Raw genomic sequence first — 27,835 nt, 5'->3', positions numbered from 1 at the left:
ACAAAAAAACAATACAAAACATAAAAAACAATTTGTAAAAATAGTCGGTGTTACAAAGAAAAAAACGTAGCAAAGAAATTTTACTAATAGAAACAAAAAAAAAAACAAATACGGAGAAAAAAAAAGAGTAGCGCATAGTAAATATACAATACAAAGAAGAATATGACGAGAGTTCAGTCCCAAATCAATTTATTTGTCCTCCCATGATAACCATTACACAGAGCACCGCCAGCCGGAACACACACCAGTACAAGTAGTTACCCTTCATGTTTGTCAATATGCTGCTGTACATGTGCTGCTGCGCCAGCGGAGACCAGTACCCAATAGGATACAGCCATCGCTTGTACACCGATTCATGCGAGAACTGCAAGTACTTCATGAAGCTTGCACCGGCACAGTGGTGTGCAATAAAGTAGCAGGTGGCGATGGGAAAGGCCACGCCGTAGAGCGCACCAAGCACCCCGATAACGTAGTGCTGCGCCCGCGCATCAGGCATGGCCAGCATGAAGATGGAGCCCACAAAAATACCGAGGTGCATCAGGTACGCCACGAGGTACGTCAGACTTGGGAAACGCGTCGCCGCCCACGCGCTCACCGTCTCCACACCACGCCACCGCTCAAACGCCAACGTCAGTCCGTAATGCACGCATCCAAACACCGCGGCAATCAGCGCGTTTCCCACCACCATCCACAGCGGACCAAGACTCGCAAACACCGACAAAAAGTACGGCAGCGCCACAGAGCTGTCACGCACATAATCCGGCGCACAAGACATAAGTGCAAACGCACCGAGCGTCTGTATTTCCAGGATCGATCCAAGGCCACCAGCAACAAAGAGTGCAATGGTCAACAGGGCAGCGACAATTCCAGAAAAGAGAGCGAATCCGACGCCCACCACAGATTGTGCCGCAACAGGAGGCTCAGTAACTGCCTGGGTTAAGCTGAGGGTAACAGTTGGTGTTGCTGCTAGTGTTAGTGTAGGTGTTGGTCTTAGTGTTGCTGCTGGTGTTAGTGTAGGTGTTGGTCTTGGTGTCATGGTGGACGTCAGCGTTAAACTGCGCGACTTGGTCAGTGTCGCCGTGTAGGTAAACATAGGCTTCAGCTGCAGTTCATTACAGCCATCCGGGTGCGGCATGAAAACTGGGAGGCACCCGCGCTCATATACCCCTCTCACACAGACACACTCGCATGTCCCCAACACCTCCCTCGTCATGATGCCAAAGCAACTCACATCAACACCACAAGCGCCACACTCCAGCACGCGCGTTACATATTTGATACCAACAGACTCAAAGTCACTCGGTAACAATGGTTTCCCGTTGTGTGTCAGGCACCCCACCACAAAATTTCGCCCGGCGCTTGCCGACGCCATAGATCCATCCATCACGACGGTACTACCAACGCTGTTATTGTAGAGTGTGAGGGTGCTTCCTACGAACTCTGCATTGGATAGGCGTGACGGCAGTGACAGAAGTTTGCCTGGGAATTTGTTACCCTGCAGCAACAACCACGAGCTGGATACGAAGGATGCCACTCCTTTCAGCGTCAACAGTGCACCATTGCGAAGTGTCCCTGTGTTGTCCTCAATAACAAGAGCAGACCTACTCACTGCTACGCCTTTGTCGAACACCAGACCACGGCCCGCATACAACTCGCTCTCCGAAACCCGCAATGCGGAGCTGTCGGACGCCGTCAGTTGCACACCAGCGTACAATGCAAATTCCCCACCAAGCACAAGCGCGTCCATCGCAATACCACTATTGCTCAGCTCAAACACCGTACCGTCAGCAACGACAGCAGATCCACCCACCATCGCACTCACGATAGACACGCCGTACACAATCAAAGCGGAACGCACAAGACGAAGGCTTGAGAGCAACAGCCCGGGAGCGTACCCTGCAGACTTCTCAGTGGACGTATACAGAAACGACGTTGACCCTGTTGTCGCCAGGAGGGAGTCCGTAATACTCAGTATAGAATCTGCTGGAAAGGAGCCTGTGAGTGCAATCGCACCATCACCAGAAAATATACTGCATATTGACAATTCCACCGGGTGGTTATCCCCATCGTGACCAATATAGTTATCAACTCCTCTGACAAAGTTACTGCGACGCAATCCCATTCCACCCATCACATAGAGGACGGCACCGTTACGCAACGACACATCCTGTACAACAATTCGCACACCAGTGCTCGCTGTCCACGGCACATAGACAACAGTCTGCACGCCGTCTAGCTCCACATGGCGCAGCGTCACCTCACTCACGCCAGTCGGCACAACGACCGTCGACCGCACCGTCGCATTCTCAAGTACAAACGATGATGGAGGAGTCGGGGCGGGTGGCAGCGTGACGCCCTCCACAGGCACACACACCTCGCCATGGCCGCTGCTGCTGCAAGTGCACACACAGTCGCCCCCCTCCTCCGCGGCTGACGCCGTCCCGGAAGCGTAGCAGTACGCGTCCTTGTCGCACTTTTCACACCCAACAACTTCGATGCGCGCGGCGTTGCCGAAGCCGGCCGCTGCGTACTCGGTCTCTGTCGTCAGCACCTTCCCGCCAACACTGTTGCATGCCGCCTTTAGGTGCGACCCCGCGCCAAGCGAGAAATCCACTGACAACATCCGTGAGTACTGTCCCTCGTTGCGTGCAAAGCTCAGCGTGCTCCCGCTCGCTTTCACGGTGCCAGAAACGTACACCATCTCCTTCTCGCTGCTGTCGTGTGTGTTGGCTTTCATCAGCAGCATCGACCCATCACCGAAACTCACCGTTGAATGAAAGGCAACCGCGTATTCCTGCGTCGCCGCAAAGGCAGTCCGCACAAACGCCACAACGGAGCCGGCCACATCAAAAGTCCCACGCACAGACACCGCGTGCTTGCACAGCAGAAGGTCGTTGTCGACAAATGCGAGCACCGAACCGCCGCCTGCCCTCACGTTGCCCTCAAATGACACGCACAGCCCCAGCGCCGTCTGCACCCACAGCCGCTCCATGTACAGCGCACCGCCGGACGACAGCGCCACACTACCGGCCACAAGCACACCGCGCGAGTCGCCAAACACCGCGACCACATGCGTGCGCGCGACAGTCAGCACACTACCCGTCAGGTCCAAATTGAACAGCACAAGACACGCCGAGGCGCCCCCAAGGTCGTAGCTCTCACGGTAAGTGATAGGCTTTTCCGCGACCAGCATCGAGTCCAACACGGTGACACGCGAGCCAAGCGGGTACCTCTTCGCCAGCAGCACCCCGCCGCCGGAGCGCGACGCAAGCCCGCTGATCCACACCTCCACACGCTGGCCGACAGGTGGGTTAGACTCCCAACCCACAACGTACAGGCTCGCGCTGCCAGCCATCGTGCAGTTCACCAGCGTCACGTTGCGCACGTCGCCCGACATCGCGCCAACATCCACCACGACGTCCGCAGTGAAGGTCACACCCACGTAGCACACCACTGACTTCCCGGAGCCCTCCATCACCTCCCAGGTAACAGTGACGTCACGCACGCAGGAATCCACTCCATCACTCGGGGTATCAACTGGAAGGCACATCTCGCCATGGCCTCCCTCTGCACATTCACATACACACCCGTTACCTGATTCATGTGTTGCTGCAGTGTATGCTGGGAAGCACGACATCACGGGGCTGCATAAATTAGTGCAGCTCACAATTGTGGGGTCGTACGCAGGCGGGATCTCGTAACTTGCCACATCATCATCGTTTACCTTGTTGCAGTGGAGCAGCATTGTCGATTGCACCACATCCGGTTGCGATGACATGAGACCACCCAATATACTGGGCTTACCTGTTGTAGACACAACAAGGTTGCTTCCCACTGCCACCGTAGACTCTGCAAGGCTTACTTTGCTGGAAATGTACGCAAGTCCACTCGTGAGGTCTCCCCTTGCAAGATTTCTTTCAAGCTGAAGCCATGAATCACCATGAACTGTAGTGCCCTGCTCTACATGTAGTAAACTGGATCCTACCATTACATCGTTATTCCGTAAAACAACTGCCGACCGAGATTCCACGTGCATCTTCCAGGTGAACATAGCAAAGTGCAACAGTGTCTTGGTCACGGTGTTACTTTGGATAACAACTGCAGAGTTATCTAGCACACGTAGAGAATATGATGTACTCTTCCCCTGTAGGTAGAATGCCGTCCCATCTGCATTATTCAGAGTGAATGTATTGTTCACCATCGCGAATAGTGAGTTTGACGTCACCGCAAGAGCATCATTGACCACGTACACAGCACGCCCTGACGGTACAAGAACCTCAAATAGGTTGTCATCAAGTGTGAAAGCCGAGTGGTCTCTTACCTTCAGTTGATCCATGACAATACAGGTGGGATTTGAAAGAGTAATGGCAGGATGATTGAGCATTTTGGTGATGTGGAAGCGATTCCCTTTTATTGTGATGTTCGTCTGAGGAGGGAACACACCCTCTGGACTCAGCAACGCGTCTTCGAATGTGTTGTGGATGATATCAATATTTAGCGCCCCTACAGTGGTGCCATCATTTCCAGCCAGGAGCTGTAGCACGGCGCCATTCAACCAGCGACATCTGTCAAAGATAATGTGTGCCGCATCACCACTCATTGCATTGACATCCACTGTGAGATGCATAAGTGACCCGCTGAATGTCACGTTACGGTAGCACAGCCACGACAACCCACTTCCCAACGTCTGCGTCACCTCCGGATATTCCGTGTTGCTGACGCACTCACCAGTTGGTGGTGGTGGAGGCGGTGGTGGAGTTGCCGGTGGAGTTGGAGGCGGTGGTGGAGGCGGTGGTGGGGGCTGAAGAGCCGCCTGCAGATCGAACGGCCGCCAGCCGCCTTGCAATCGTCAGGCACCCGGCAACAAACTTGTAGCCGTCTTCAGTAGTGCGTAGCAGATCACCACCCAACCCGATCTGAGCCATATTCCCCCCCGTCAGTGTCACCACGCTGTTGTTGTCAATCTTCACTTGTGTGTATGATGAACTGTAAAAAAACGCACCCTGCTGAACATCATTGTCGCGCCCGTCCACCCAGCTTGACTGCCGAACGTTCCAAGAGTCTTATAAATAGATGCCATAGCTCACCGGAACGCTCTTCCCCACCACACAAAACACGCTGTGGTCCACCACCTGAATTTCCCACAACTTATACAGGAGACTGGACCCCGACGACATTGTGCTGTTGAGCAATGCAATGACAGAGTGGTCGCTGAGATTAGAGCATTACTGAAATGTGTAATTAGCTTCTGTATTTTTCTTGAACTTTCTTTAACTTTTACGGCTCAAGAACATAATATTCTAAATTATATATTTTAAAGATTGAGCTCATTTTAGGTTCTATAGGTACACATGTTTCTGTAAGAATTTACCCAGAGAACCTTCTAAGTGTTAAATGTTGAGAGAAATGAATTGAGAAAATATACAAATAAAAACCTATAACTTGGAAGGCTGCAAAAGTCCCTGAAAATCTAACAGGCCGCAACAAAGAAATGTATTTTACACGCGTGTCTTGTTGGAAATGATAAAAAGTAGATAGAAACAGATGGAAAGGAATGCAGAATGACGCACGCCACAGCGGATTCTCTATATATGGTTTTTCAACAATGATTAAATAAGAAAAACTTTGCTACTAAACTTCGAAATTCTTTCTCCTTCCTCTCTGCATAGCCCTTTTTTTTCACTTTTACATTCCCAAATGGCATCAACTCGTCCTATTGCAGATGACCTGAAGAAATAATACGCGTCTACCTAGAACACAAACCCTACTACCCAAGCTTACTTACTACTAAAACTAGCCCAAATTTTTCCTATTCATCTCTACACCGAGAGACGAAAATACAGAGAGTGGACTACAAACACAATCTCATCAACACTCAAGAGTCCTACCAACCACGATGGTACAGGTGTTCAGGAGTACCAGTTAGTTTAAATGTAAGATGCCGAAAAAAATCCTGTCGGTCACTGCCCCAAAAGAGGTTTCGACGTTCTTCCGCTGTCATGGTGCGAAACTGACCAACAGACGGATTGTTATTGATGCGCACGAAAGCAAGTTCCCGCATATACCCCATGTCATCAAAGCCCCACTTACGAGCCTCAGTACGGACGGCAAATTCAAGCGGATCCTCATCCAAATATTCAATTTCAATAGGGGGAGGTGTAATGGGAAAGTGAAGGCTGCGGCTATAGGGCACAACACAGAAACCCGCTACACGAGAGTAGACTCGACGCATCATTTTATTGTCTCTTAAAACCGTCAAAACAAAAATAGATTCTCACTAATAATAAAAACCGAAAAAAAAGAGAATTAGCTACACTCGAAAGGAATAAGTAACAAAAACAACAATCAAATAATAATTTCTTTAAGCATAACGGTATTTTCGTATATCTCTATTTTTCCAACGCAACATAACACAAAGAAACAGCACATATAAACCTTTACTATTTCTTATACATGTGGGAAAGTACCTTCAACAAATAGCGGATAAAGAAATCAAAGGTAACTACCTATCATGGTAGACAACTAATTACAATCAAAAAATGTCGCTCAACTAAAACTATCACATAACCGTAGTGTAAAGAAAGACATGAATAAAAATGAACTTCAAACTGTACACCAAACAACCACCCAATATGAACACAAATATAAGAAAAAAAAGTTTTACATTACATACACTAGTCCTCACACCACACCGTTTTGAGCAGCTTCTCCAATACAAAAAATAAAAATACAAAATAGGTTACAAAACGGAAACAACAAAAGAAACCAAAATTGTTTATTCACATGCCGTACACAGTCGAACTCGCCACCACAGGGGAGTACCAATAATTGTCCAGGTATGTACTAGAGCCATATGTTCCCGAAGATAAACGGTTGCGAAGTATTGACCACAAACTCTGCTTGACAAAATGCACTCCCGACCAGTCAATCACATGCAGAACGTAGTAGCTGCGAAACTGGCAGTCCCTGTGCAGCAACCAGTTGCCATCGGACAGCTCTAGCGAATTCATGGACAGTAAAGCGAACCCCGCGCGGAAATCACTCGAAACAAACTGCATCACACTCCCACCATGCACCACGAAATCTTTACAACTAAACGCATTGGTGGCGGTGTTATCCGTCGCAACCCTCCATGAGATGTTCTGTACCGAGAACACCGAGCCGCCGAGAAGCCCCAAGTCAGAGGAAATGAAGTTGCTCGCAGAGGCCGGCGAGTTCACGGGCAATACACCCGGCTGCACGATCGTGCCCTCCACCGACGTAACATTCGTAATGTTTACCGTGAGAGGAGGCATCCATTCCTCTATACTATTCAGTCCATTTATGATCAGCTGCGCACCACCAGTGAGGAGGCATTTATGCAGTGTCACATTCACTACGTCAGCGAAAGTGTTCATCTGCCACAAGTCCACTGTCACAATGATTGGCCCGCTAAACGTAACGTTGTTGAAGCACAGCGATGAGTCCTCAAAGCCAAGTGTCACGGACTCGGTCACCGTAATGTCCGTAGTGCATGGAGGAGTGCTAGTTTTTGCAAAGGGCACGTCCAATGGGAGGCAGGAGGGGCCGAAACTACCAGAAGAGCAGCTGCATGAACAACTATTAGGCATAAAAGATGATGTCAGTGCGTCAAAGCATCGCTGATTCTCCACACAGCTGAAACATGGTGCAAGGCTCACAGAAGTCATACCAGCATCTTTATAATCGTCCAAGTCCAAGAGTAATTTTGTCCCGAGACGGTTACACTGCACTGAAATAATGCCACTTTTCACTGTCGGAGGGTTGGCAAGTGTTGTGCCAGAAGCAACGGAGTGCACAATTGACACAACACCGCCATCAAGGTCTACTGATGACAAGGACACGACAGGCGATGATGGCGACACACCGGCTGCTGCAACTGACACACGCACCCCGTAGATGTCGAGCCACGCATCCGCCCCAATCGTTCCGCCGCCTGCGTACAGCACCGGGTTGGCGATGTTCGCATTCACCCGCACAAGGCGCACCACAGAGTTGGATACTGTAAGGCTATTGCCAAGGTTGATCCCACTGCCGCTGCTCACCAAAGACGCGTTCGTCACAGAGAACACCGACAGGTTCTGCAGGCTCAGAACAGACGAACCCGACACTTTCATCGCGTCAGCTTCGCCACCCCCAGTCGCCTCCAGTGAAACTCCGTCAAGCACCACAGCACTCGACAGCAGGTACACGTTGCCGAGCAAGTAGAGTGCCGTCCCCCCGGTGACGGTCGTCCGCAGAACGCTGTTCTCCACACGCAGCTGTGACTGTGAAAGCTTCGTCCTGAACAGCAGAAGCGGGGCTGCAACTGCATCCGTCAGACCGCTAAGCCGTGCGTAGCTCACGGGTCCCGTCATCACGATGGTGGAGTCCCGGATTGTCACGTTGGTGTGCCGAGGCAGGTTGTGCGCCAACACGACTGCGCAGAAGCTCCCAGACAGCCGGTCCACAATCACTTCCAGACTCCGGTCACTCGTTGGCGTGCCACTGTTGCATGAGCTGGTTCCCTTCTATACCTGAAGCACTTCGAATGTCGCGAGAATATTGACGGAAAAAGAAGATGACAGTACCCAGCAGAGACAAGTAAAGAAAAACATACCTGCTGCAAGAATTTAGACTAAAAAAGAAAAACAAGTTATAGGAATGGAATGAATTGAAGAAAAAAAGAAAAGCAGAAAAAAAGATAAAAAAAAGTAATAAAAAGAGAAAAACAAAATTGACACCGATGAGGTAAGAAAGTACAATTTTCTTACTATATTTGAATTATATATACATATATACACATGCATGTATATATATACATATATATATATATATAGTTTTTTTGTGGGTTCACTGCATTTTTGGGTCCTGATGCCCCTAATTTTCACACTAAATCACATGACGATCTCTGGTTCTAGGTAGCTCTCCGAAATTGTTTTATTTGGTAATACCTTTGTTCCATTCAGGAAGAGCTCCCCTTTAACCTCCACATCCTCTCCTAGAACAGTATTGTTTACGATGCGACACCAAGGACCCACCTTTCCTTTCCATCCAATTATACTTGAGTCAATCAAAGAGCCGCCTCCTATAATGCTGTTTTCAAAGATGGCAGAACGTTTAATACGGCACGCTGGTCCAATAACACATCCAGGACCAATTGTGACAAACGGACCAATACAACACCCGTCTCCAATTTGTGCACTGGGGTGAATCATAACACAACCCTCCACATTAAAGTTATGAATATTTTTTATGTTACCAACACGATAAAGTGTTTCTGATTCTCCCGGGGTACCGTTAATTGATTGGAGATATTTGGTCATGCCTTCAATATAATCCTTAGGAACACCAATGTCCATCCAGAAACCTTCGAGGTTAAATGCACAAAGCTGTTTAGCACTTGCCATCTGTGGAAACACTTGTGTTTCAATAGAGGTCTTCTCAAGTTTGATTCGATTAAGGACACTCTTGTTTAATATGTAGATACCAGCATTTATTTTGTCGCCCACAAAGTTCTTCGGTTTTTCCACAAACTGATCAATAATACCAGTAGTTTCATCAAAAACAAGAACACCGTATTTTTGCCATTCCGAGACCTTGGTGACTACAATTGTACCCTCCTTTCCATTTTTTAGATGAAACGATAGAAGTTCCCGAAGCGGAAATCTGCAGGTTACGTCTGCATTCAAAACAAAAAACGGTTGATCATCCTGAAGAAGTATATCGCGAGCGAGAGCCAAAGGTCCAGCTGTACCAAGGGGTTTGTCTTCAACAGAAAAGACGAAAGATACGCCAAGCTCTTTAGACCAGTATTCCATGATTTCTTTCATTGCATCAGAACGGTAGGCAATAGCCAAAATAACTTCGGTTACTCCAGCGTCACGTAAAGCCTCTACTTGGTGCACAATCATTGGTTTGTTGCAAAATGGTACAAGGGGTTTTGGCATTGTCAGGGTAAGCGGACGTAGACGAGTTCCATATCCCCCAACCAGAATGACAGCCCGCATTCCTTTTGCGGATTTAGCAGCTGTTCCCTCTTCAGACATGAATATTCCTTTCGTTTTATTTTTTTGTTTTCTTATGTTGCAACGTAGTTGTTTAACTAGTATCATTGTACAAAAATAATAAAAACATAGAATTCAAAAAAAGAAGGAAAAAAAAATAAGAACATTCTTGTCTACTCAAAATTAAAGAAGAAAATAGTGACAAATTTTTCTAGATGGAGGGAGGAGGAAGAAGAAAAAGAAGCAAAAAAAAAAAAAAACGTCACTGAACTGTCCACTTGTATAGCTTAAAGCCACCCGACTCCACCACTATGTTAGATTTAAACCCCAGCGTGGGTGGAATTTCGTCCAAGTCTACTTCCATCCTCTCTGAGCGAGCCACACTAGCACATAAGAAAATTCCTCCACATGGACTTACCGAGGACTGTAGCGCTTTCTTTGCCGTCTTGAGTCCTGCTCTTAATGTAGAATTAAAATAAAAAATATCACTGCCGATAACAATATCGAAAGCTTCTAGACTTAATGCCTCCCTTAGTTCGTCCACAGAATCATCAGATCCCCAGCGGAGCAGTCCAACTGTACAATTTTTATAAGAACTTCGTTCAACTGTCAGTTTCAGCATAGCCAAAGACACTAGAGAAGAATCAGTAAGTACAACTTTTGCTGCATACAACGCAGCTGTTAAGCCAACAACTCCCGTTCCACTACCTAGTTCCAAAATATTTTTGTTTCGAAAAAGTGAGCTGTTTTTTAATATCCATTCAGCAAATGGCGAAGCGGCCGGCCACTCAAACTGTGGTAAAGTTTCGCTTTCCAGCAGAATACCGTAGGGATTATCTAGTTGGTCACGGCTGCTACTATCCTTTCTCACAAAATATTTCTCTCTCTCTGCGTCTCCAGGCAGAGAACTCCAGGTGAAGCGTTCATCTGATAGCATAAGCTTAGTAAGATTACTGACCCAGATATGAGTCTCCTCTTCATTTACTCCAGAACAAATCCATAACACCATAAATATTTAAGAAAGCTAAAAGAAGCACAAAAAAAAAAGAAAAAAATCATAAAGTAGAACCTCTTCAATATATAGAAGAAAAAAACCCCAAACAAAAACCGCTACAAACACCTGAAATTAAAAAAACGAAAGAGAAGTTTGAAGTACGTATGCAATGTATTTAAGGTATAGGTCAGAGCGAGTTACAACCTCATGATTGCTCTTGACATCCGTTACAAGAAGTGATACTGGGACCATTGTAACGTTGACTAAAGCCATTTCTACCGTGATATCCACGCCCTCTGCCTTTTCCTCGATTCCCGTTGTTGTTGTTGTTGTTGTTGTTGCTGTTGTTATTATTCTTCTTACTGTAGACTCCTCTGTTTTCATACACTTGTCTCCTGTTAGACACAGTAGTTGCCGCAGCAGTGCCAAAACGGAGAGGTTGAAAACGAGGAGCAGCTTCCAAACCCGTGCTGGTCTGGTAAGGAATCTCAGATCTATTTCTTATGGCTAGGAATTCTCTTTTTAGCTGCTGTACTTCACCACCTAGAGGTACAACACAGTCATCTGTCATAATAATAGCACCATTCTTTACCTCTGCTCCTTCTTTAATAAGAAGCTTCTCTCCCGGTATAGGTAAACCTCGAAATACACGAAGAGTAGAAAGTTCAATTGCTGGTATTTCCGTGTGCCCGTCGCTAAGGACAAGGTACAAAAGACGTGTATTGGTGTTTTTTTGCAATGCTGCACCGAATGTCATCTCTTCCTCGGTTGTATCTGCACAAGGTCTAAGAGGCTGCGTGGCGTCTCTGGAGCTGTTGACTTGAAGTACAAGTGGAGTTGAGAGAACAGCGTTTATCTGCGAGGGCAAGCCATATGGAATTGTTCCAACATCAGTAATATCCTTAAGGTTTTCGTTGAGAGCACGCTGATATACACTCTCTACATTGACATTTTCCACTGATCCACTGACACGTTCCACGAATCGAGCAGACACAGCGATATGATAGCGTGCCTTAAATTCTGTACAAATGGCAAGCATCTTAATCAGCTAATCACTCCACAAAGAAGAGAAAACAAGGAGATAAATAAATAAATAAATAAATAAATAAATAAATAAATAAATAAATAAATAAATAAATAAATAAATATATATATATATATATATATATATATATATGCAATAGATGAAAGAGAAAGATGATTTCCTCCGAAGAGCTGGTTTCAAAAAAAAAAAGGGGTACAACGCAAACAATATAAAAAATCACCCAATAATATGGGAATGAAGAGGGAGCACAGCTGCTGATCTATATCATTCCACTGTTGCTAATTTCGTTTTGGTTGCTAATTGTGTAAATGAGTAAAAAAGAAAAAAAGAACACAAAGGAAAACAATGAAAAGAAAAATAAAAAAAGATAATCCAATTATTACTGAATTTGAGTGAGTTTGGAGCGCAACGTAGCGTTCTCCCGTGACAGCTTTTTGTACTCTTCGTCAAACTCTGCTTTCATGTAATCGACGTGAGACATCAACGCTTCAAATTCCTTTTCCTTACTCTTTACTTCAAGCTGAGCAGATGTGGCACGAGATGCAATAGCGTTCCGAAGAATCGTTGTTTTTCGCTCCAGCTGCTCAACTTTTGCGTCATGGGCGCTGAGTTGATCGTCACGTTGGATTAGTGTTTCTCGAGCGTGTTCAAGTTCATGGCAAAGTTCCTCAAATTGCTTCAAAGGAACTTCAAGGGCGTTTTCAGGGACATTTTCCATAGGCGCTTCCTCTTCCACATCAGCAAACACCTGTTGCAAGAAAAGATTCACAGACTCCAGTTTGGTTTCCAACTCTCTGAGACGCACTTCAAGAGAAATAATAGACCTGGTATTAGCAACATTAGTTTGACGAAACTTGGAAAGGGTGCCATACAAAACTTTTTTATCTCCTTCCAGAAGTTTGAGTGTCTTGTAGTCATCATTCTCTCTGTTATGGGAGGAATCCAGGAGACGCTCCTTTTTCTTTGTAAGGCGTTCCATAGACTTTAATTGTTCCAAAAGATTTTCGTAATGGATATTTTTTTGGCGAAGAGTTTCATGAGCTTCTGTAAGTTCGTTTCCTTTTTTTCCTTGTGCTTCAAGTTCTCTCGTAAGGGTTTCAATCCGTTCATCTAGTAATGTCGTTAGTGCCTTAACAGTTTGTTGTTCTTCATGTAATGCAGTTAAGTTTTTTTTTCGCATCATCCATTCATTGCTGACAAGCGATCCATTATGACTGTTGATTCCAGGTTTATCCCATCCCGTTGCTTGTTTTACCAATGCCATGCGATTACTGATGTCTTCAATTCCTTTTTCCACTTCTTCCATTTGACGTGATGTTGTGTTAGCAGATTCTTGTAGTTCTTCCGTACGTTTGTTTTCGTTTTTTATTTCATTCTCAAGAGCGATTACCTCTTCCAGAGATTCTTGTGAAATGCGAAGTCGATTATCCGACTCCGTATTATCTTGTTGTTGTCTTTTGCGAAGTGTGAGCTCATTCACTGAGTGAAGTTCTTTTAGCAGTGCCTGTTCCTCCCTCATACGGCGAAGTTCGGCTTCCTTCCGCAGCACTTGCAGTTCTAAATTCCGTGCCTGGCTTCGCCGCTGCTCCAACTGCGTATTGGTATCTGCAGACTCCTCACGAAGAGCGAGAACATTTAAATTGGACATCTTCTTTTATTTTCGTTCTGAAATACTTTTTATTTTATTCTGTAAAAAAAAAACACACACACACATTCACAGAAAGGGCAAGAATTAGGCAAGTACAAGAGCAAAAAAAAAAAAAAAAATGCAGAAAGATAAACGTACTGGAAACTCATATTTCCAACGAGAATAAAAGTAATATCTTTAAAAGGTATCTAAGAACTAAATCAAAATGGTATGATGTCAGTGATCCGGATAGGGATTTTCCGATATGGTTCCTTGACGCTGCAGGATTTGAACCCTTTCCATACCTTCCTTCTCTGTCTGTGTTGAAATGCTGTACACTTTGAGAATAGCCTCTTTCAACACTTTCGATAATGCAATTTGCGTAAGCCCAATTCCATCCCTTCGGTAAACATCAAGATCTGAAGAATACCCATGCACATCCAAACCAACTACTTTAGGTCCACGGATGCCATTTATAATATGCAGTAGTTCTCGGGTGGATAGTCCCCCTGCAACCGGAGATACTACAGCAGGCGCAAAAGCTGGATCCATCACACTGGCATCAATGCTTATAAAAACGGGGTAATCATTTCGAATATCACGAATACAGAAGAGACCCTTCGAATAAATTGCGTGCATATCCATGTAAAACATTTTGTGATGTTTTCGTATTTTACGATCCTCAGATGAAACTAATCGATTTCCCACACTAACTACACCCTTCAAAAGTCCCTTGTCCAAAAGAACTCTTAGGGGGGCACGAGGATTTTCAACGAGTGGACGAGATGAAAAATGAATTACCACAACATCATCGGACGGAAAGAGTCGTTTATAGGCCTCAACCATTGATAATGTAGCAGAGCCGTCTCCTCCCACAGAGACAGGAGTGTATCCTTTCTCTAATAACTCTGTTGCTGTTTCGAGAGAACCCATATACCAATCATCACTAGTGATATTTAGAATGTCATCTGTTTTATCTAGCATACTCCCACATTTCAATACAGGCATAAACATAACTGTTTCAGGAGGACATTCAATAGGACCTTTGTCATGGAAAGTTATTTCAGCATAATAATCACAATCACGTGGTGATTGATAAAAATAATCCAAAAGCAACTCGCTACGCAGAAAGCCCGCATCGTATCCGAAAACCGCTACCGGTCCCAAGCGATTGGTCCAATCTCCTCCACGAGGAGTGACGGATTTGACTCTCGTTAAGAAATTGGTAAACACCTTCATATATACTTCCAAAAGATGTCATGTATTAAAGGAGACGAAAAAAAAAAAAAAACGTAAGCATCAACACAAATAAGAGCACATACATAAAAACAAACAAATAAGTAAACGGACCAACAACTAAGGACTTTACAAAAGTAACCCTCTCTCACACTATGCAATCAATTCACAGCGTATGCATTTTCTTTTTTCTCAGAGTGATCCCAGGAAAGTTTCATCGTTTTTTAAGCGTCAAGTTAAGTGTGCTAGTATCACAACGTCTGTTAGAAGGCACTAAAAAATCCGTAGAACGACACTCTCTACGGCATGATTCAACAAGGTGGACATCAATACTACCATCTGAGTTGATACTCGTTCCATCATTAGAGGTGAAGGACACAGAAATCAACCTCCCATTTTGGGTGTGATAGTGGTGCCTTTTAAATTTTTCTTGTGTCTTTGCCTGACGCACCAAACGGTGTGCCGCTCCCTTTTCACGTTGCCCTGCTTGCCATTGGAGAAAGGCTTCTCGACGAGCTATTCGGCGTTCACCCTGTTCTTTCAATAATATCAACATCGATTCCTTCTCCTTTTGTCTTTGATCACTTTGAACATTAAAATCGCTCGTTGAACATGTCATCCCACCACTCCCTTGCTGTGAATAACTTTCGTACGAGGTTGCATGTCCCAACCCCAAAGGGTTGTTTCGATTGAATTTATGGGATCTCTTACATACTGAGTACTGCAACGGCACACCACGCAGAGGAGTGACGCGAAGGATACCATATCCGCATGACATTGTGGCAGCTAGAAAAGAATAAAAAAAACAAATAATAATAATAATATTATTATTATTATTATTAAGCAGTAAGTTAAAGGTGCTGTTAGTCAGAGAGTAAATAAAAATAAAAACGAAAAAAATTTTTGCTATTTCCACTTACAAGAATTAAAATCATGTGATATTAAAGCTGATTCTCCAGTTCCGCACGAAGGCGAGCAATTTTCGACTTCTTTTCTTCAATACGCTTTTTTACCTCTTCAGAATCTTTATCTGTATCACGGGAACGCTTCTTTGCAGAGACTTGATTTACAGATGATGTGGTTTCTGAGGAAACAATCTTCTGTTTTTCTTTCTCCACATTTTGTTTGGGATTTGATTCCTTAACTTCACCACAATCTGCTATTATAATACGGGCACGCGTCTTTCCAGATTCTGATCCCAGCCGTTCAACCTTCCTCACAACGTCAAGACCCTCTGTAACCCTTCCAAAGACAACATGTTTGCCGTCCAACCACGGGGTTTTTGCAGTACAAATGAAGAATTGTGACCCATTAGTATTAGGACCGGCGTTTGCCATGGAGAGACAACCAATTCCTGTGTGTTTCCCAGCCTTTCCTGCAAAACTTTCATCACGAAATTTAGTGCCATAAATAGACTCCCCACCAGTGCCATTTCCTCGTGTGATGTCACCGCCTTGAATCATGAAACCTGGTATGACACGGTGAAAAACGCATCCCTTGTAGTGCAGCGCTTTACCGCTCTTGCCACGGCCCTTCTCACCTGTACAAAGAGCTCGGAAGTTCTCAGCCGTTTTGGGTACTGTATCCGCGTATAGCTCCATTACTATTCTTCCAGATAGTTTGTTATTAATGGAGATGTCAAAGAAAACCTTGGGATTTCGTGACTCTCCAAGAGGGATTCCGCCGCGGTTAGTAACCTTTGGTGGCACGCTTACCTTGGACATTTTTTTTCCTTTTCGTTTCACAGTAAAAGCAACAACAACAACAACAACAACAAGGCGAAGAAGAAAAATGAGAGCCGAAAATCCAGACGCGTTATCCACAGTATGCAAAATCACTGAGTTGAGCACAAAGAATAAAAAAACAATTAAAGAGCGTTCCAAATTTTACACCTGAAAAAATGCGTACAGAGGAGAAGAAAAAAACTCCGTTTAACACAAAACTGTTCGAGCTAATGAGCAAAACATGCACCCAGGTCTGGCACACTCATTAGCACGTAATCAGCAATATATAAAAAAAAAAGCAAAATAAAACGAAATATAAAGAAAAACAACTTAATTCTGATACTTCAGCAAGGACCAGTTACATATTCTTCTCAAAGTACTCACTTGCTTTCTCAGGCTTCATCGTTGGCTTTCCTGGTCTCCAATTACAAGGAATCACATCTCCGTTTTTGTCAGAATATTGGAATGCTTGTACAACACGAAGTACTTCTTCAACACTGCGGCCGACAGGAAGGTCATTTATGGTGATGTGACGAAGAATACCCTTATCATCAATAATAAAAAGACCACGAAGGGCAACACCCTGTTCTTCAATCAAAACGCCATAGTCACGAGCAATTTCCTTCGTAAAGTCTGAAAGCACAGGGATATTCATTTCACCAAGACCTCCTTTTTTCCGAGGGGTGTTAATCCACGCCAAGTGCGAAAAATGGCTGTCACACGATACTGCCACCACTTGAGTATTGATCTTTTCAAACTCTGCAGAGGCATCTGAAAAGGCTGTGATTTCAGTAGGACAGACAAATGTGAAATCCAGAGGATAAAAGAGTAGAACAATATATTTGCCCTTATAGTCATTGATACTGATATCCGTTATTTTACCGTTCATTACAGCCTTTCCCGCCCACTCAGGTGCCACTTCACGTACTGTGGCAGTCTTGTAAGCTTGGTAATCCAGATTAAGAAGCTTCAATGTGTTACAAAAGCCCCGATGTGGGACGCTGCGCCGCAGCGATGAGACTGCGAAACGACGAAACATACTCTTTTTTTTTTGTGTGTGTGTGTGTGTGTTTTCTTCCTTTCTGTATGCGAAAAGGACAGAGAGAAAACAGGAAAAATTAAAATAAGAAAAAAAGAAGACGCACAGTAGACAAAAAAAAAAAGATAAATACATAGAGGGGAAGCTAGAAATACGTGTTTTTTTACTCTTTTAAGTTTTCTAAAATTTCTCTACCGATGGTTTCCTTGATAAATAAATAAAAGTAAAAATATTAAACGCTGTTAACAATTAGCTCCATTATACTTAAAGTGTTTTCCATTCTCTGAAGTGTTGCGAGAACGGCTCCCAAACGCCGGTGGACAATCCTCATTTCCCTGTGAAGGAATGCACTCTTTCCCACGGAAGTTCCGTAAATCTCAAAAATTGTATCTAACACGACCATCATCGATTCATAGAACTGAGGACAATCAATGTGGTCTACTGCAAATCGAAGTATGCGGACAACTGTACGGTCATTTTGACTACTCAAAGCGACATGTAAAGTTCCACGTCGGATAAGCTCTTCCAGGGTGGAAACAACAACATCAGAGTTACGCGAATATAAAGCTGTTTTCAGCGCTCGATTATACTGATATGAGATAAGCTGCTGTCTTACGTTTCCCATCTTCTCAGCCAAAAAGCCATCGTGTTTGAACTGAAACTTATTCTCCTCTTTTTCTTCCTCACGAGAAACCTCTTCAAGCTTCATTACACGGAGCTCCCCTTCGGCTGTGCCAACCGCAAATTCGGATGAATTAGGATGAACGGCAACTGCCGTAACGGGTGCAGCAAATTTCTTGCTAGCCACAGGCACCAAAGAACCCTCATCTAACGAAAGTATTTTCACCCGTTGATCAAGCGACCCGGTAAGGAGGACATTGTTCCTCTTCGAAAATGCGAGTGTCACCACCGCTTTTGTGTGAAATGATTCTTGTGATAAGACTGTTGAGAGACCCCTACGCATATCGAACAAGGTTACTTGATCTCCTGCAGCACAAACCAAAATATGATTTTCTGTACAGAGTAATGACTCTACAGGATTTTCAATACTTCGGTCACTCGTTTGAAGAGGGTGTACCAAACCGGCGCGAATATCCCATAAATTTATTGTATGATCATAAGAACCACTGAAGAAGCACCCTGATGAATAATTTTCAAGGCAACGAACATAATCGGTGTGGGTTTTACTCACAGTAAGTTCATTTTCATTTGTAAGATCCCATAGTCTTATGGTTGTGTCATCACTTCCCGAGACAAAATTATGCCGACCAAGAAAAATAGCATCCCTTACTTCTCTAATATGTCCTAAAAACTGTCGTTCAAATGCTGTTTCAGTTGATCTCACAACCACACGTTGATCAAGAGAGAGGAGACTCATTTTGTCATCATCTCTAAAACGAAGTGAAAAACACTTTTTCTCACGTTGCTCATTCGTTATAGCACCTTCAGACTGCGGTACCCTTAAAAAAGTAAGTTGATTTGTCGAAGTGCATCCAAGAACCGTCCCAGAATTGTTATACTTAGCACAAGTCACTTGGCCAAAGAGTTTCTGTTCATAGCACAGGTAAACATTATTCCATATAACGGTACGATCAACCTTCTGGGCAACAGGGACACGCTTTACCGGAAGCGTCCACGATTTGTGATCCATGCCTTCCCCTTACTGAACAATAAAAAGAAAAAGCATATACAAATCCAGACATAGAGCAAAGGAAGAGGGGGGAATTTAAAAAAAAAGACGAGAATTACCAGGAAGTAAAGAAAAGATCTCAAGAAAAAAAAAAAGAAATCCCTGTTATAAAAAATGTTCCTTTTTTTTCTTGTAAGAAGAAGGACGAAAACTACAACGGTAGTACTTGAACACAAGTTAAACCTTCCAAAACGTGACCAAGTGTAACATCCTCTACGTCATAGCAAATAACACCGTCCTTCCGTCGACTGTGTTTGATTATGCCTTGCACACTATATCTACGACTAACTCGGTCTACAATATCAACGCATACCAAATCCCCTGTCGCCAAGGCCGGATAAACTATTGCAATCTGGGGGAGGGATCCCAGGTCATTATCAAATGAATTGAAAAAAGAAGTTAACTTAACAACCCCCTTACAAATATTACAGGTAACGAAACTTTGCAATTTCATATACTCAGCTTCGGCAGGTGATGTGCAGCAAAGATACCGAATTTGTTCCTGTATCGCCTCTTTAGAAGACATAGATGTACGCTGAACTATTAGTGGTATGTAACCTGGAACAATATCGCTGTGATGCTGCATTACAAGAATGTTGACAACACCCCATGACTCAGTTACTTTTTGCAAAGGTAAAAAAACTTCTTGGCAGAAAAGGAGTTCAGGTACTTCTACCCCTGACTGTAGAACCTCTTTAACTAGAGGGAATAGTCTTCCATAATCATCACTCTGAACAGTATAACACACCAATCCACCCACCTCAGGTAGCCAGGCATGAATTATCTCGTAAATGCAGGACATTGTGCTTCCAGGTAAGACGCTAAAAAATTGAGTCCTTGTCGCCTTTCGAATTGTATCAAAAAACCTGACACATACCTTTCTTCCGTGCTCTCGTACAAGAGGAATAGACTCAATAGCAACACTACTACTTGATGAAGGACTTGAAGACAAGCTTTCCATGCGTCTAGAAATCATCTGATGCTGCTTCTTTATCCCACATGGAAGCATGCTTGTAGGCGTGATAAACGCAAAACCAATATATCCTGATTCATCCTCCATACCACAAAGAATATGAAGAAAGGGAGAAAAGAAACTCCTCCCTTATTACACCAATCCAGTCGTTGTATTCTTTTTCGTACTAATTCCATGATAAAACCATGAATAAAAGAAAATAAGAATAAAAAAAAAGAAGGCAACACCAGTGAAGACCTTGCACATGGCAATGTCCCAAAAGAAAGAAATACACGAAACAAAGACAAAAATAAAAAGAAAAGCATAGAAAGGCATAGATATATAGATAAAGATAGATAGATAGATAGATAGATAGAGAGAGAGAGAGAGAGAGACAGATAAAGGAAGAAAAAAAAAAAGAACACCCTCCAGTTTCAGCAAGGATGGCAAAATTCCTTTTTTCTTACCTCATTACCTGTGAATGAAAAAGTTTTACTTCAATTCCTCCCACCGTGCTGTTACCTCTGGGAGATCACACTTTTCACACAATTGAGTAATATCATTTTTCAGTGCCTCCGCGATGTACATCTCCTTATTTTCTTTCGAAGTCTTGGTAACCAATTGGTGAAGGGTCATGATAAAACTTTTCACTGCATCTTTATCACTAGAGGCTAGACTTGCTTTTTCCTTCAAATTATGGAGTTTTCCAGTGATATAAGCGCGAAGATTGTTCTGTTGTAGTATTTTTGATGCGTGAAGAAGAACAGTTTCAGCATGTTCTGGTGGAATAGAGCTCTTAAGTATGTGTTGAACACATTGATTACCTTCCTGAGGAGGAAGTCTCAATATTAGCGCAGCACTCACATCTGGGTTATGTATCGCCATTTGACTTAGCAATTCAACATTTATGCCAACTCGATTAAACACATCACCAGAAGAAAGTGTTTGAATAAGTTTCTGTTGCTCCTCTTTGTTAAGTGAAATTTCACAGCTCAATACAATCATTTTTTTTGCTAATTTCCATTCTTCGGTGGCTGGATCAGTATTAATAAGAAGCAAATCATTTGCAGGAGGTGCTGGTAATAAAAATTGAAGCTCACCAGGGGCCAATGGTAAAGAAGGGAGTTGTGATCGAGTGATTTGTAGCACCAAAGCCGAACGGCCTCTAGAATCAACAAGGGCCGAATTTTTTGACAATGTCTCACATGTGTTCTTTTCAGTATCCAATGTCCAGCAGTGAGCAATGTTAGAAATAGATTCCTTCAATTGCACACTGTTGGTTTCCCACGCATTCAAAGCTGCATCAATATGTTCTTGTTTTTCATTGAGCACGGTAAGCGGTGTTTCATCTGGGTTTACTTTGTTAGCAAGTAATCGAAAAGCAAACTCCTTTGCCGCACAATGAAGACGGTACTTGTCCGCATTATTAGCCTCAAATACCTTTTTCCCTTCCTTTGTCTCTTTAGATGCGTACTTTATTTGCTCTGCGATACAAACATCTTGTCTCATAGCTCGTTCTAAATCCAGAAGTGTACCATAGAATACGGATTTAGCCACCTCATAATCCATTTTGCACATAATATCCAATATAAAAAAAGAGGATACCAACCCAATACCTTCCGGTGACACAATCATTCCCTGGACCATCTGCTGAATTGCTCTAGAAATATTAAAAAAACAATCCTTTGAGAAGGTTTCTTTAAATACCTTTTCAATCGCGGAAAATTTAAGCTTCCCCTCACTGAGGAAATCAAGCAGACGCCGAGCATCTGCAGCATTGAGGTATTCTACGGCCATTTTATGCTTTGTATAGAACGAAGGGAAACACATACAAAAACGGTTTTTTTTTTTAAAGAAAATAAAGGAAGAAAGAAAGAAAGAAAGAAAGAAAGAAAAGAAAAAAAACAACGTTAACAATACCGCTGTAACGAGTCCACACACCAGTGGAAGATGATAACTTCCCCCCAAATAAAAAAAAAAGGGGTTATGGGAAAAACAACCTGAGCCAATGGGGAAAAAAAGAAACAATTAATGGGTGCTCCTCTCCCACCATCACAGCCAATGAATTCACTTTGTAAACTAAATTATTCTTATAAAATCATTTTCAGAATTAACATTGATAGCTAGAGGACTATAGCTGTGAGTCGTAATACCAGTGACTGCAATCATACACAAGATATCTTGACCAAGACGTTCAGAAAGTACCTGGAGAATTCTACCCTTTATCTGAAAAGCTACAGTATCAGGAGACAAAGAAGAAACTGTACTTGCAGGAATAGGAATACCACATCTCAAATCTTTGTACATTTTTTTATGGAAAATAGAAGCTCCACCACTTGATAAAATTGTCACAAAACACTTGGGACCCACGTTGTTTTCATCCAAAACAATAGTAGAAGACTCAGAAGGACAACAAATCATAATTATTGGTGGATAAAAACTACATAAATGGCAACCATGTCCAACAAGTCCTACCGTACCATAAAGTTTATGAACAGTTGTAAAAAAGAAGGGATACATACGTTCAGATGGAGGACCTTTAAGTACAGTATAGGAATTCCCACATTTTATGAGTCCGATTTGTGGGGTAGCACCCAGTAACTGTCCCACAACGAACAACTGATCACCAACAAGAAACGATTTTAGCGTTAAGAAAACATTTTGCGTACATTCCTTCTTCAAAATACCGGTTGTAACACAATGTTTACCATTAACTTCAAAAAAAATCGGTTCGTTTCCACTCTGATTAATCCATGAAGGATAATCAGAAAGTATGCTTTCATAAATCTCACTTCCATTAGATAAAAAAAAATTTAAAGTTAACTCTGAACCTGTTTCAAAAATATAGTTGTAAAGTGGAGAGCACTGTGATATGCCAATACAACATTTTAAATCCCCCCTAGAAAATTCAAACATTTTAACAGTTGTTACACATACAGTACCACCATGAGCCATATAAGACATAACGGTACACATCGTTGTGAAAACCGAAAAAGATTTCTTGAGTTGCTTTTCTAATACCTTGTCTTCGTTTGGAGACAAAAGATACAATCCATCAGCAGAATTACTCCTCATAATAGCTTTTAATGCACACTCTTCATATTTCATTTTTCGTTCAATTTGTTGATGAGCATGAGCTACCTGTGCTTTTCGATCGTGCATTTGAAGTCGAAGAGCGTCATTTTCCCCAAAATTGTTATCTGATAAGTCAGTAATGGTCCTCCCAGTTCCAAAAACGAGTAAAAAACCAAGTAAAAATTCCATACTATCAGGGTTGTGAGACTTACGCCAATCATGAATAAAGCGTAAAGCTACCTCATCGCTGTCACACTTTGCAACAGCTACAGCAAGACAATACGCCGTTACCAATGTTCGACAGCATGCAGTGGAACTACGCATCCCAAAAGGGTCAGACAACCAAGCCTCTACAAAATGAGTTGCAAAAGCAGGACGATCATCATCGATATCCAAACAATCCACGTATCTCTTTTTTCCATCGAGGTCCAAACCCCAGATACCACCTTTCCACATTTCACTTTTTTCTGGGACGCCAAAAGCGCGAGTAAAGCCTTCATAAGTTACCACAGCTCCCAAAAAATCTTTTATTTCACGCATACAAATAACAAAATGGTCTACTAACCAAGCTTTCATATAACTGCCAATAGAAAGCAACATTCCTGCAGGCCAAAACACTCTCCGACCTTCCATAAGCTTCAAATCATTCATATAATTTCCACTTACATAAGTATTTGCCAAAGTCTTTTCATTCTTAATAGTAGGATCATACATATTTTTGGTTAACGAACTCATAGATTTAATATGCTTCAGTATATCAAAAAGTTCTGAAGAAACAATATGTTCTCCACCTCCTCCATTCAAGTGAAGAAACTCAGCATATATAACATCACTTTTTTTAGAGGTATCTGAGAGAAGATTTTCAATTATCTTTTTTATTTCAGAAACTTCTCTAATAGTTCGGGCGTTGTAAACCACTGCAAAAGGTGTCCCGCGAAAATCAGTGACAACCTCAGCATTACGTTGACTTTGGGCTTCCAGTGATGCCTTAACTGATTCGGATTCCTCATGTGCTTGGAGGTGACTCGTTAGTGCATCATAATAGGACGGGGTGTCCCCAATTTTTTCTTGTCTCGCTGCTGCAGTAATATGGCGGGAAAGAGCCTCAGCCACATAACTCCTAGGATCCCACGATGGCATTCTACAGAAAAAAAATTCAACATAATTATAGTGAAAACAAGGCAAAATAGGGCCAATAATAATAATAATAATAATAATAATAATAATAATAATAATAATAATAATAATAATAATAATAATAATAATAATAATAATAATAATAATAATAATAATAATAATAATAATAATAATAATAATAATAATAATAATAATAATAATAATAATAATAATAATAATAATAATAATAATAAAATAAAATAAAACAAATATATAAATACGGAAAAAAAAAACATAAATCCAAAGAAATTATTGAATCCATACCGAAAAAAAAGGAGCAACAAATAGATTTAGCTCAATTGAAGACAAGAACAGGTCTTGCCATGCCTTCTGTTCTTTAGCGCACATCTACCCAGTGTGAATGAGAGGAATACGTTGTGCTAACAGAGGAGATGATTCGTTCAGCATCCTCGCAACGACTTTGGTACGAAACCTCAGGAAGCAAAAAAAAAAGAGGAGGGTAAGAGCATGTCCTTCGATTCGAGAGAGAGCTCTCACATTCTTCATCATCTTGCAAATAAGTGAACCTCAGTCTCTCGCCCATATATGATAAGCCCTCCACTGTTCTCATCGCGATCCTTGCAAGTGATTCATTCTCAAATAAGACCACATAGTCTGTCCTTTTTATCTGTGACAGAAACCTCCAACTCAACGCATCTGGAAACAGGTTTGCCACATCAGCACTCGACATTGGAGAGACTACATTTCCTACCTTTATACGCCTGGTGGCCCCATCTGAAGGCAATCCCGAAAGAACATTGCGTAGAGCAAACATTTTCACCAAAAACCTGCCAAAACAAAAAGAAGAAGAAAAAAAAAACAAATAAAAAAACTTCAAAAGACAAAAAAAAACAGAGACGAGCACCCACACCAACCCAAAATAAGAAAAAACAATTCATTTTTAAAAGCGGCCCAGGGAAGGCACCAGCAGAAACAACTTATATATATATATATATATATATATATATATATATATATACATATATGTGTGGCAAAAAACGCACAACTCCAAGAGAGCAGAAAGACCCCGTCAAAGGTCCTAATCCCGCCCTCGCGGGGCGGGGCGGGCATCCGGTCGCTTGGCGCCCCTTCGAAATCCTGCGCGCCTCCTTTCCCCGCGGAAGGCCCGCTTGGCGCCACAAAGCCCCGAGGAGGGTCCCCTCAGAGAAAAGAACCTCCTGCCCAAAGGCCGTTCGGGTTTTTTTTTTCTGGTGCTCGGTTGTCGCGCCGCCTTTTTTTTTTCAGGCCCTCTCCTTCCAACCGACCGGCGGGCAAGCCACGGCGAACATTTTCGCATGCGGGTGGCTGTTGGTTTTCCGCGGCGGGGTTGCTGGGAAGAAGGGGGTTGATGGAGGAAAAGCGAATTCTTAGACTTCAGCGAAAGCTGCAAGACTAAAAAGAGCTTAAGGATGCTGATGGCGCTGTTTCTGTCTGTGGCTCTGGATTGCCACTGCTTTTGGTGGCGTTAAGGGCTCTTGCGACAGCTCTCCGAGAAATACGTCTATGAAACTACACGTGTGTGCTTTTTCATTGGGTTGGGTTCCGCCAGTAAATGAAAAACAGTGCACATAGGGGACACTTTTTCTTCTTTATTCCTCTCTTCTTTTCTTGGGACTATTTCCAGGCTTTTGTACCATGGAATTCTTTTTTCTTTCTTTATTTGTAGAAAACCAAATCTTTTATACAATCCCCGAAGTCCAGAGATTCGAACTCAACGTCACTTTATTTGCCCACACACGTTGCTTGATTTTGTCTACCTCACCTTTTTCAGAGTTCAGATAAAACATAGGAATAAATGAGCAGGAGGAAAGTCTCACTAGGTGAGAATTATGTGTGACCGGGTAAGAATTTGATGGAATGATATTAATTATACTTTTTAAAAATTTTGTGGTGGAGGAAAAAACATTTTTTTACTGTTAGTGGACAGGTGTGTGTGTGTGTGTGTGTATTGCTTAATGGTTTTTCTTCCACATCTTCGTTGCAGTTTTTTTTTTTCGGGCGATAGATAATTTGCCTAAAGCAAAGAAAGTATTTAAGTTTTTCACTTTATCGTGTCACTCACCCAGTCTCTAGACCCTCCGCGGGACAGGTGACGGGCGAGGAAGGGACCCTGGAATCTGCCACTTTGTAAGTTCTGCAGTATGATTTATCCAGAAGAATAGAAAGTATGATTGGTAATGTATTTTCCCTAATTGTTTTTTGACATATAGGTTTCTTGCATGTAATTAATGTGAATGGGTTGTATTGTTTTTCTTTTCTATTTTTTCCTTCCAAGTTTGATCAAATCAGGAAGCCTATTCTATTGTTTTTTTTTTTTGAATTCACATCATCAAAGTAGACACCAACCAAGAAGCAAAAAGAGAGATAGAGCGACAGACCCATGCACGTACACACCTAAAAAAGAACTGAGGACTTTCTCATGCGTCACCTATTGTACCCTCTGTTGCTATTGCTGCTGCTGTTCTGCTTGGCATGTGTACACAGTCGCCAAGACTAAAAAGGATGCGGAAAACTGGAAGCCCATCCGCATTACAGTGTCCATAGAGGACGTGGATACTGAGTTGAAAAGATGTAAAAGAAAGTGGGTATGGGCCAAACGGCGCGGGGGTTGTGTTCCCAAGACCGATGAGGACAAGGCGCTGTGTGATAATACGACTGGGATAACAGATGTAAAGAAGGAACTCTTACTGAATAAACTCTTACCCGCCGCGATCAAGTTGCACACAGATCGTCTCAGCATTCAACGGAAAGGGGGTAAAGTTGTGGTCTCTGCAAGCAAGGTAGACGAAATTTCGCGAAAATGTAGTGTCACAATTGCCAATGAGCACAAAACAAAAGGTTTTCCCGATGCTGATTTCGTGTTTTTTGTGGGTCTTGCCGAATCTCGAACACCAACAAGAGTGAGTTCTCAGGAACGAAGCTAACGGCCAACGTCTGCCCTGATCAAATTTGTACCAAAAGACATTGAAGACACGAGGCATTTTGTTCGCACAGCAGCACATGAAATAGCACATGGACTATGAGTTTCTATGGAACCGTATGGAGTCCCTTAAAATGATTAGGTATGGAATAGTGGGATTAAAAAGGAATGAACCCGGCCGTATACACTGAAATAATGCAGGGTAAGATGAGAGAACATTACGACTTTGAGTATGTTTACATCATCGGGATGTACTTGGAGGATGAGGGTGATGGTCACGACAGGTCATACTGGGAGCGAAGGATTGCGAAGGACGAGCTTATGAGTCCATACACAGGTGAAGCACACTAGCA

At 42.9% G+C, this 27,835-nt stretch overlaps 19 protein-coding genes across 19 annotated transcripts; 2 read left to right on the top strand and 17 right to left on the bottom strand.

Moving 5' to 3' along the window:
• Positions 1-184: 184 nt before the first annotated feature.
• LSM04_008089 (Dispersed gene family protein 1) lies at positions 185-5,080 on the bottom strand (the record flags this gene model as incomplete). Its single annotated transcript, XM_067333346.1, has 2 exons — positions 185-4,839; positions 4,999-5,080. The coding sequence occupies 2 exons, from the start codon at positions 5,078-5,080 to the stop codon at positions 185-187; spliced, it is 4,737 nt and encodes a 1,578-aa protein (XP_067190563.1).
• Positions 5,081-5,884: 804 nt separating this feature from the next.
• Positions 5,885-6,235, bottom strand: LSM04_001377 (uncharacterized protein; the record flags this gene model as incomplete). The annotated part of the gene is made up of 1 exon (XM_067333345.1): positions 5,885-6,235. One exon carries the CDS (start codon positions 6,233-6,235, stop codon positions 5,885-5,887), a length of 351 nt encoding a protein of 116 aa, XP_067190404.1.
• A 544-nt stretch (positions 6,236-6,779) lies between these two features.
• Positions 6,780-8,803, bottom strand: LSM04_002420 (uncharacterized protein; the record flags this gene model as incomplete). The annotated part of the gene is made up of 2 exons (XM_067333344.1): positions 6,780-8,528; positions 8,792-8,803. The coding sequence occupies 2 exons, from the start codon at positions 8,801-8,803 to the stop codon at positions 6,780-6,782; spliced, it is 1,761 nt and encodes a 586-aa protein (XP_067190433.1).
• Positions 8,804-8,894: 91 nt separating this feature from the next.
• On the bottom strand, positions 8,895-10,007 carry LSM04_005629 (Nucleotidyl transferase domain; the record flags this gene model as incomplete). Its single annotated transcript, XM_067333342.1, has 1 exon — positions 8,895-10,007. The coding sequence occupies one exon, from the start codon at positions 10,005-10,007 to the stop codon at positions 8,895-8,897; it is 1,113 nt and encodes a 370-aa protein (XP_067190500.1).
• Positions 10,008-10,266: 259 nt separating this feature from the next.
• On the bottom strand, positions 10,267-11,013 carry LSM04_004919 (Lysine methyltransferase; the record flags this gene model as incomplete). The annotated part of the gene is made up of 1 exon (XM_067333341.1): positions 10,267-11,013. One exon carries the CDS (start codon positions 11,011-11,013, stop codon positions 10,267-10,269), a length of 747 nt encoding a protein of 248 aa, XP_067190475.1.
• A 190-nt stretch (positions 11,014-11,203) lies between these two features.
• On the bottom strand, positions 11,204-12,037 carry LSM04_000943 (RecQ mediated genome instability protein; the record flags this gene model as incomplete). Its single annotated transcript, XM_067333340.1, has 1 exon — positions 11,204-12,037. One exon carries the CDS (start codon positions 12,035-12,037, stop codon positions 11,204-11,206), a length of 834 nt encoding a protein of 277 aa, XP_067190390.1.
• Positions 12,038-12,422: 385 nt separating this feature from the next.
• Positions 12,423-13,691, bottom strand: LSM04_002630 (uncharacterized protein; the record flags this gene model as incomplete). The annotated part of the gene is made up of 1 exon (XM_067333339.1): positions 12,423-13,691. One exon carries the CDS (start codon positions 13,689-13,691, stop codon positions 12,423-12,425), a length of 1,269 nt encoding a protein of 422 aa, XP_067190442.1.
• A 216-nt stretch (positions 13,692-13,907) lies between these two features.
• LSM04_000636 (Ureohydrolase) lies at positions 13,908-14,909 on the bottom strand (the record flags this gene model as incomplete). Its single annotated transcript, XM_067333338.1, has 1 exon — positions 13,908-14,909. The coding sequence occupies one exon, from the start codon at positions 14,907-14,909 to the stop codon at positions 13,908-13,910; it is 1,002 nt and encodes a 333-aa protein (XP_067190377.1).
• Positions 14,910-15,120: 211 nt separating this feature from the next.
• LSM04_001453 (uncharacterized protein) lies at positions 15,121-15,684 on the bottom strand (the record flags this gene model as incomplete). Its single annotated transcript, XM_067333337.1, has 1 exon — positions 15,121-15,684. The coding sequence occupies one exon, from the start codon at positions 15,682-15,684 to the stop codon at positions 15,121-15,123; it is 564 nt and encodes a 187-aa protein (XP_067190406.1).
• A 163-nt stretch (positions 15,685-15,847) lies between these two features.
• Positions 15,848-16,630, bottom strand: LSM04_009041 (Cyclophilin-type peptidyl-prolyl cis-trans isomerase domain; the record flags this gene model as incomplete). The annotated part of the gene is made up of 1 exon (XM_067333336.1): positions 15,848-16,630. The coding sequence occupies one exon, from the start codon at positions 16,628-16,630 to the stop codon at positions 15,848-15,850; it is 783 nt and encodes a 260-aa protein (XP_067190583.1).
• Positions 16,631-16,988: 358 nt separating this feature from the next.
• On the bottom strand, positions 16,989-17,669 carry LSM04_000645 (Peroxiredoxin; the record flags this gene model as incomplete). Its single annotated transcript, XM_067333335.1, has 1 exon — positions 16,989-17,669. One exon carries the CDS (start codon positions 17,667-17,669, stop codon positions 16,989-16,991), a length of 681 nt encoding a protein of 226 aa, XP_067190378.1.
• A 232-nt stretch (positions 17,670-17,901) lies between these two features.
• LSM04_002534 (U3 small nucleolar RNA-associated protein 15) lies at positions 17,902-19,320 on the bottom strand (the record flags this gene model as incomplete). The annotated part of the gene is made up of 1 exon (XM_067333334.1): positions 17,902-19,320. The coding sequence occupies one exon, from the start codon at positions 19,318-19,320 to the stop codon at positions 17,902-17,904; it is 1,419 nt and encodes a 472-aa protein (XP_067190437.1).
• Positions 19,321-19,510: 190 nt separating this feature from the next.
• LSM04_006734 (uncharacterized protein) lies at positions 19,511-20,419 on the bottom strand (the record flags this gene model as incomplete). Its single annotated transcript, XM_067333333.1, has 1 exon — positions 19,511-20,419. One exon carries the CDS (start codon positions 20,417-20,419, stop codon positions 19,511-19,513), a length of 909 nt encoding a protein of 302 aa, XP_067190528.1.
• Positions 20,420-20,803: 384 nt separating this feature from the next.
• Positions 20,804-22,108, bottom strand: LSM04_005683 (uncharacterized protein; the record flags this gene model as incomplete). The annotated part of the gene is made up of 1 exon (XM_067333331.1): positions 20,804-22,108. The coding sequence occupies one exon, from the start codon at positions 22,106-22,108 to the stop codon at positions 20,804-20,806; it is 1,305 nt and encodes a 434-aa protein (XP_067190502.1).
• A 282-nt stretch (positions 22,109-22,390) lies between these two features.
• LSM04_000206 (Flavin transferase ApbE) lies at positions 22,391-24,526 on the bottom strand (the record flags this gene model as incomplete). The annotated part of the gene is made up of 1 exon (XM_067333330.1): positions 22,391-24,526. One exon carries the CDS (start codon positions 24,524-24,526, stop codon positions 22,391-22,393), a length of 2,136 nt encoding a protein of 711 aa, XP_067190365.1.
• Positions 24,527-24,899: 373 nt separating this feature from the next.
• LSM04_006096 (uncharacterized protein) lies at positions 24,900-25,337 on the bottom strand (the record flags this gene model as incomplete). Its single annotated transcript, XM_067333329.1, has 1 exon — positions 24,900-25,337. The coding sequence occupies one exon, from the start codon at positions 25,335-25,337 to the stop codon at positions 24,900-24,902; it is 438 nt and encodes a 145-aa protein (XP_067190513.1).
• A 264-nt stretch (positions 25,338-25,601) lies between these two features.
• LSM04_006151 (uncharacterized protein) lies at positions 25,602-26,349 on the bottom strand (the record flags this gene model as incomplete). The annotated part of the gene is made up of 2 exons (XM_067333328.1): positions 25,602-26,012; positions 26,248-26,349. The coding sequence occupies 2 exons, from the start codon at positions 26,347-26,349 to the stop codon at positions 25,602-25,604; spliced, it is 513 nt and encodes a 170-aa protein (XP_067190514.1).
• A 380-nt stretch (positions 26,350-26,729) lies between these two features.
• Positions 26,730-27,486, top strand: LSM04_005690 (Peptidase M8; the record flags this gene model as incomplete). Its single annotated transcript, XM_067333327.1, has 2 exons — positions 26,730-26,741; positions 27,082-27,486. The coding sequence occupies 2 exons, from the start codon at positions 26,730-26,732 to the stop codon at positions 27,484-27,486; spliced, it is 417 nt and encodes a 138-aa protein (XP_067190503.1).
• Positions 27,487-27,650: 164 nt separating this feature from the next.
• Positions 27,651-27,819, top strand: LSM04_007038 (Peptidase M8; the record flags this gene model as incomplete). The annotated part of the gene is made up of 1 exon (XM_067333326.1): positions 27,651-27,819. A coding segment is annotated over one exon (169 nt), but the record flags the coding sequence as incomplete, so codon positions are not given.
• Between the last annotated feature and the right edge of the window lie 16 nt (positions 27,820-27,835).

The sequence above is a fragment of the Trypanosoma melophagium genome (genome assembly GCF_022059095.1).
Source record: "Trypanosoma melophagium isolate St. Kilda chromosome Unknown ctg27segment0, whole genome shotgun sequence".
In the NCBI taxonomy this organism is placed as follows: domain Eukaryota; phylum Euglenozoa; class Kinetoplastea; order Trypanosomatida; family Trypanosomatidae; genus Trypanosoma; species Trypanosoma melophagium.
The sequence above is the reverse complement of the archived record's forward strand: the minus strand, read 5'-3'. Positions and strand labels throughout refer to the sequence as shown.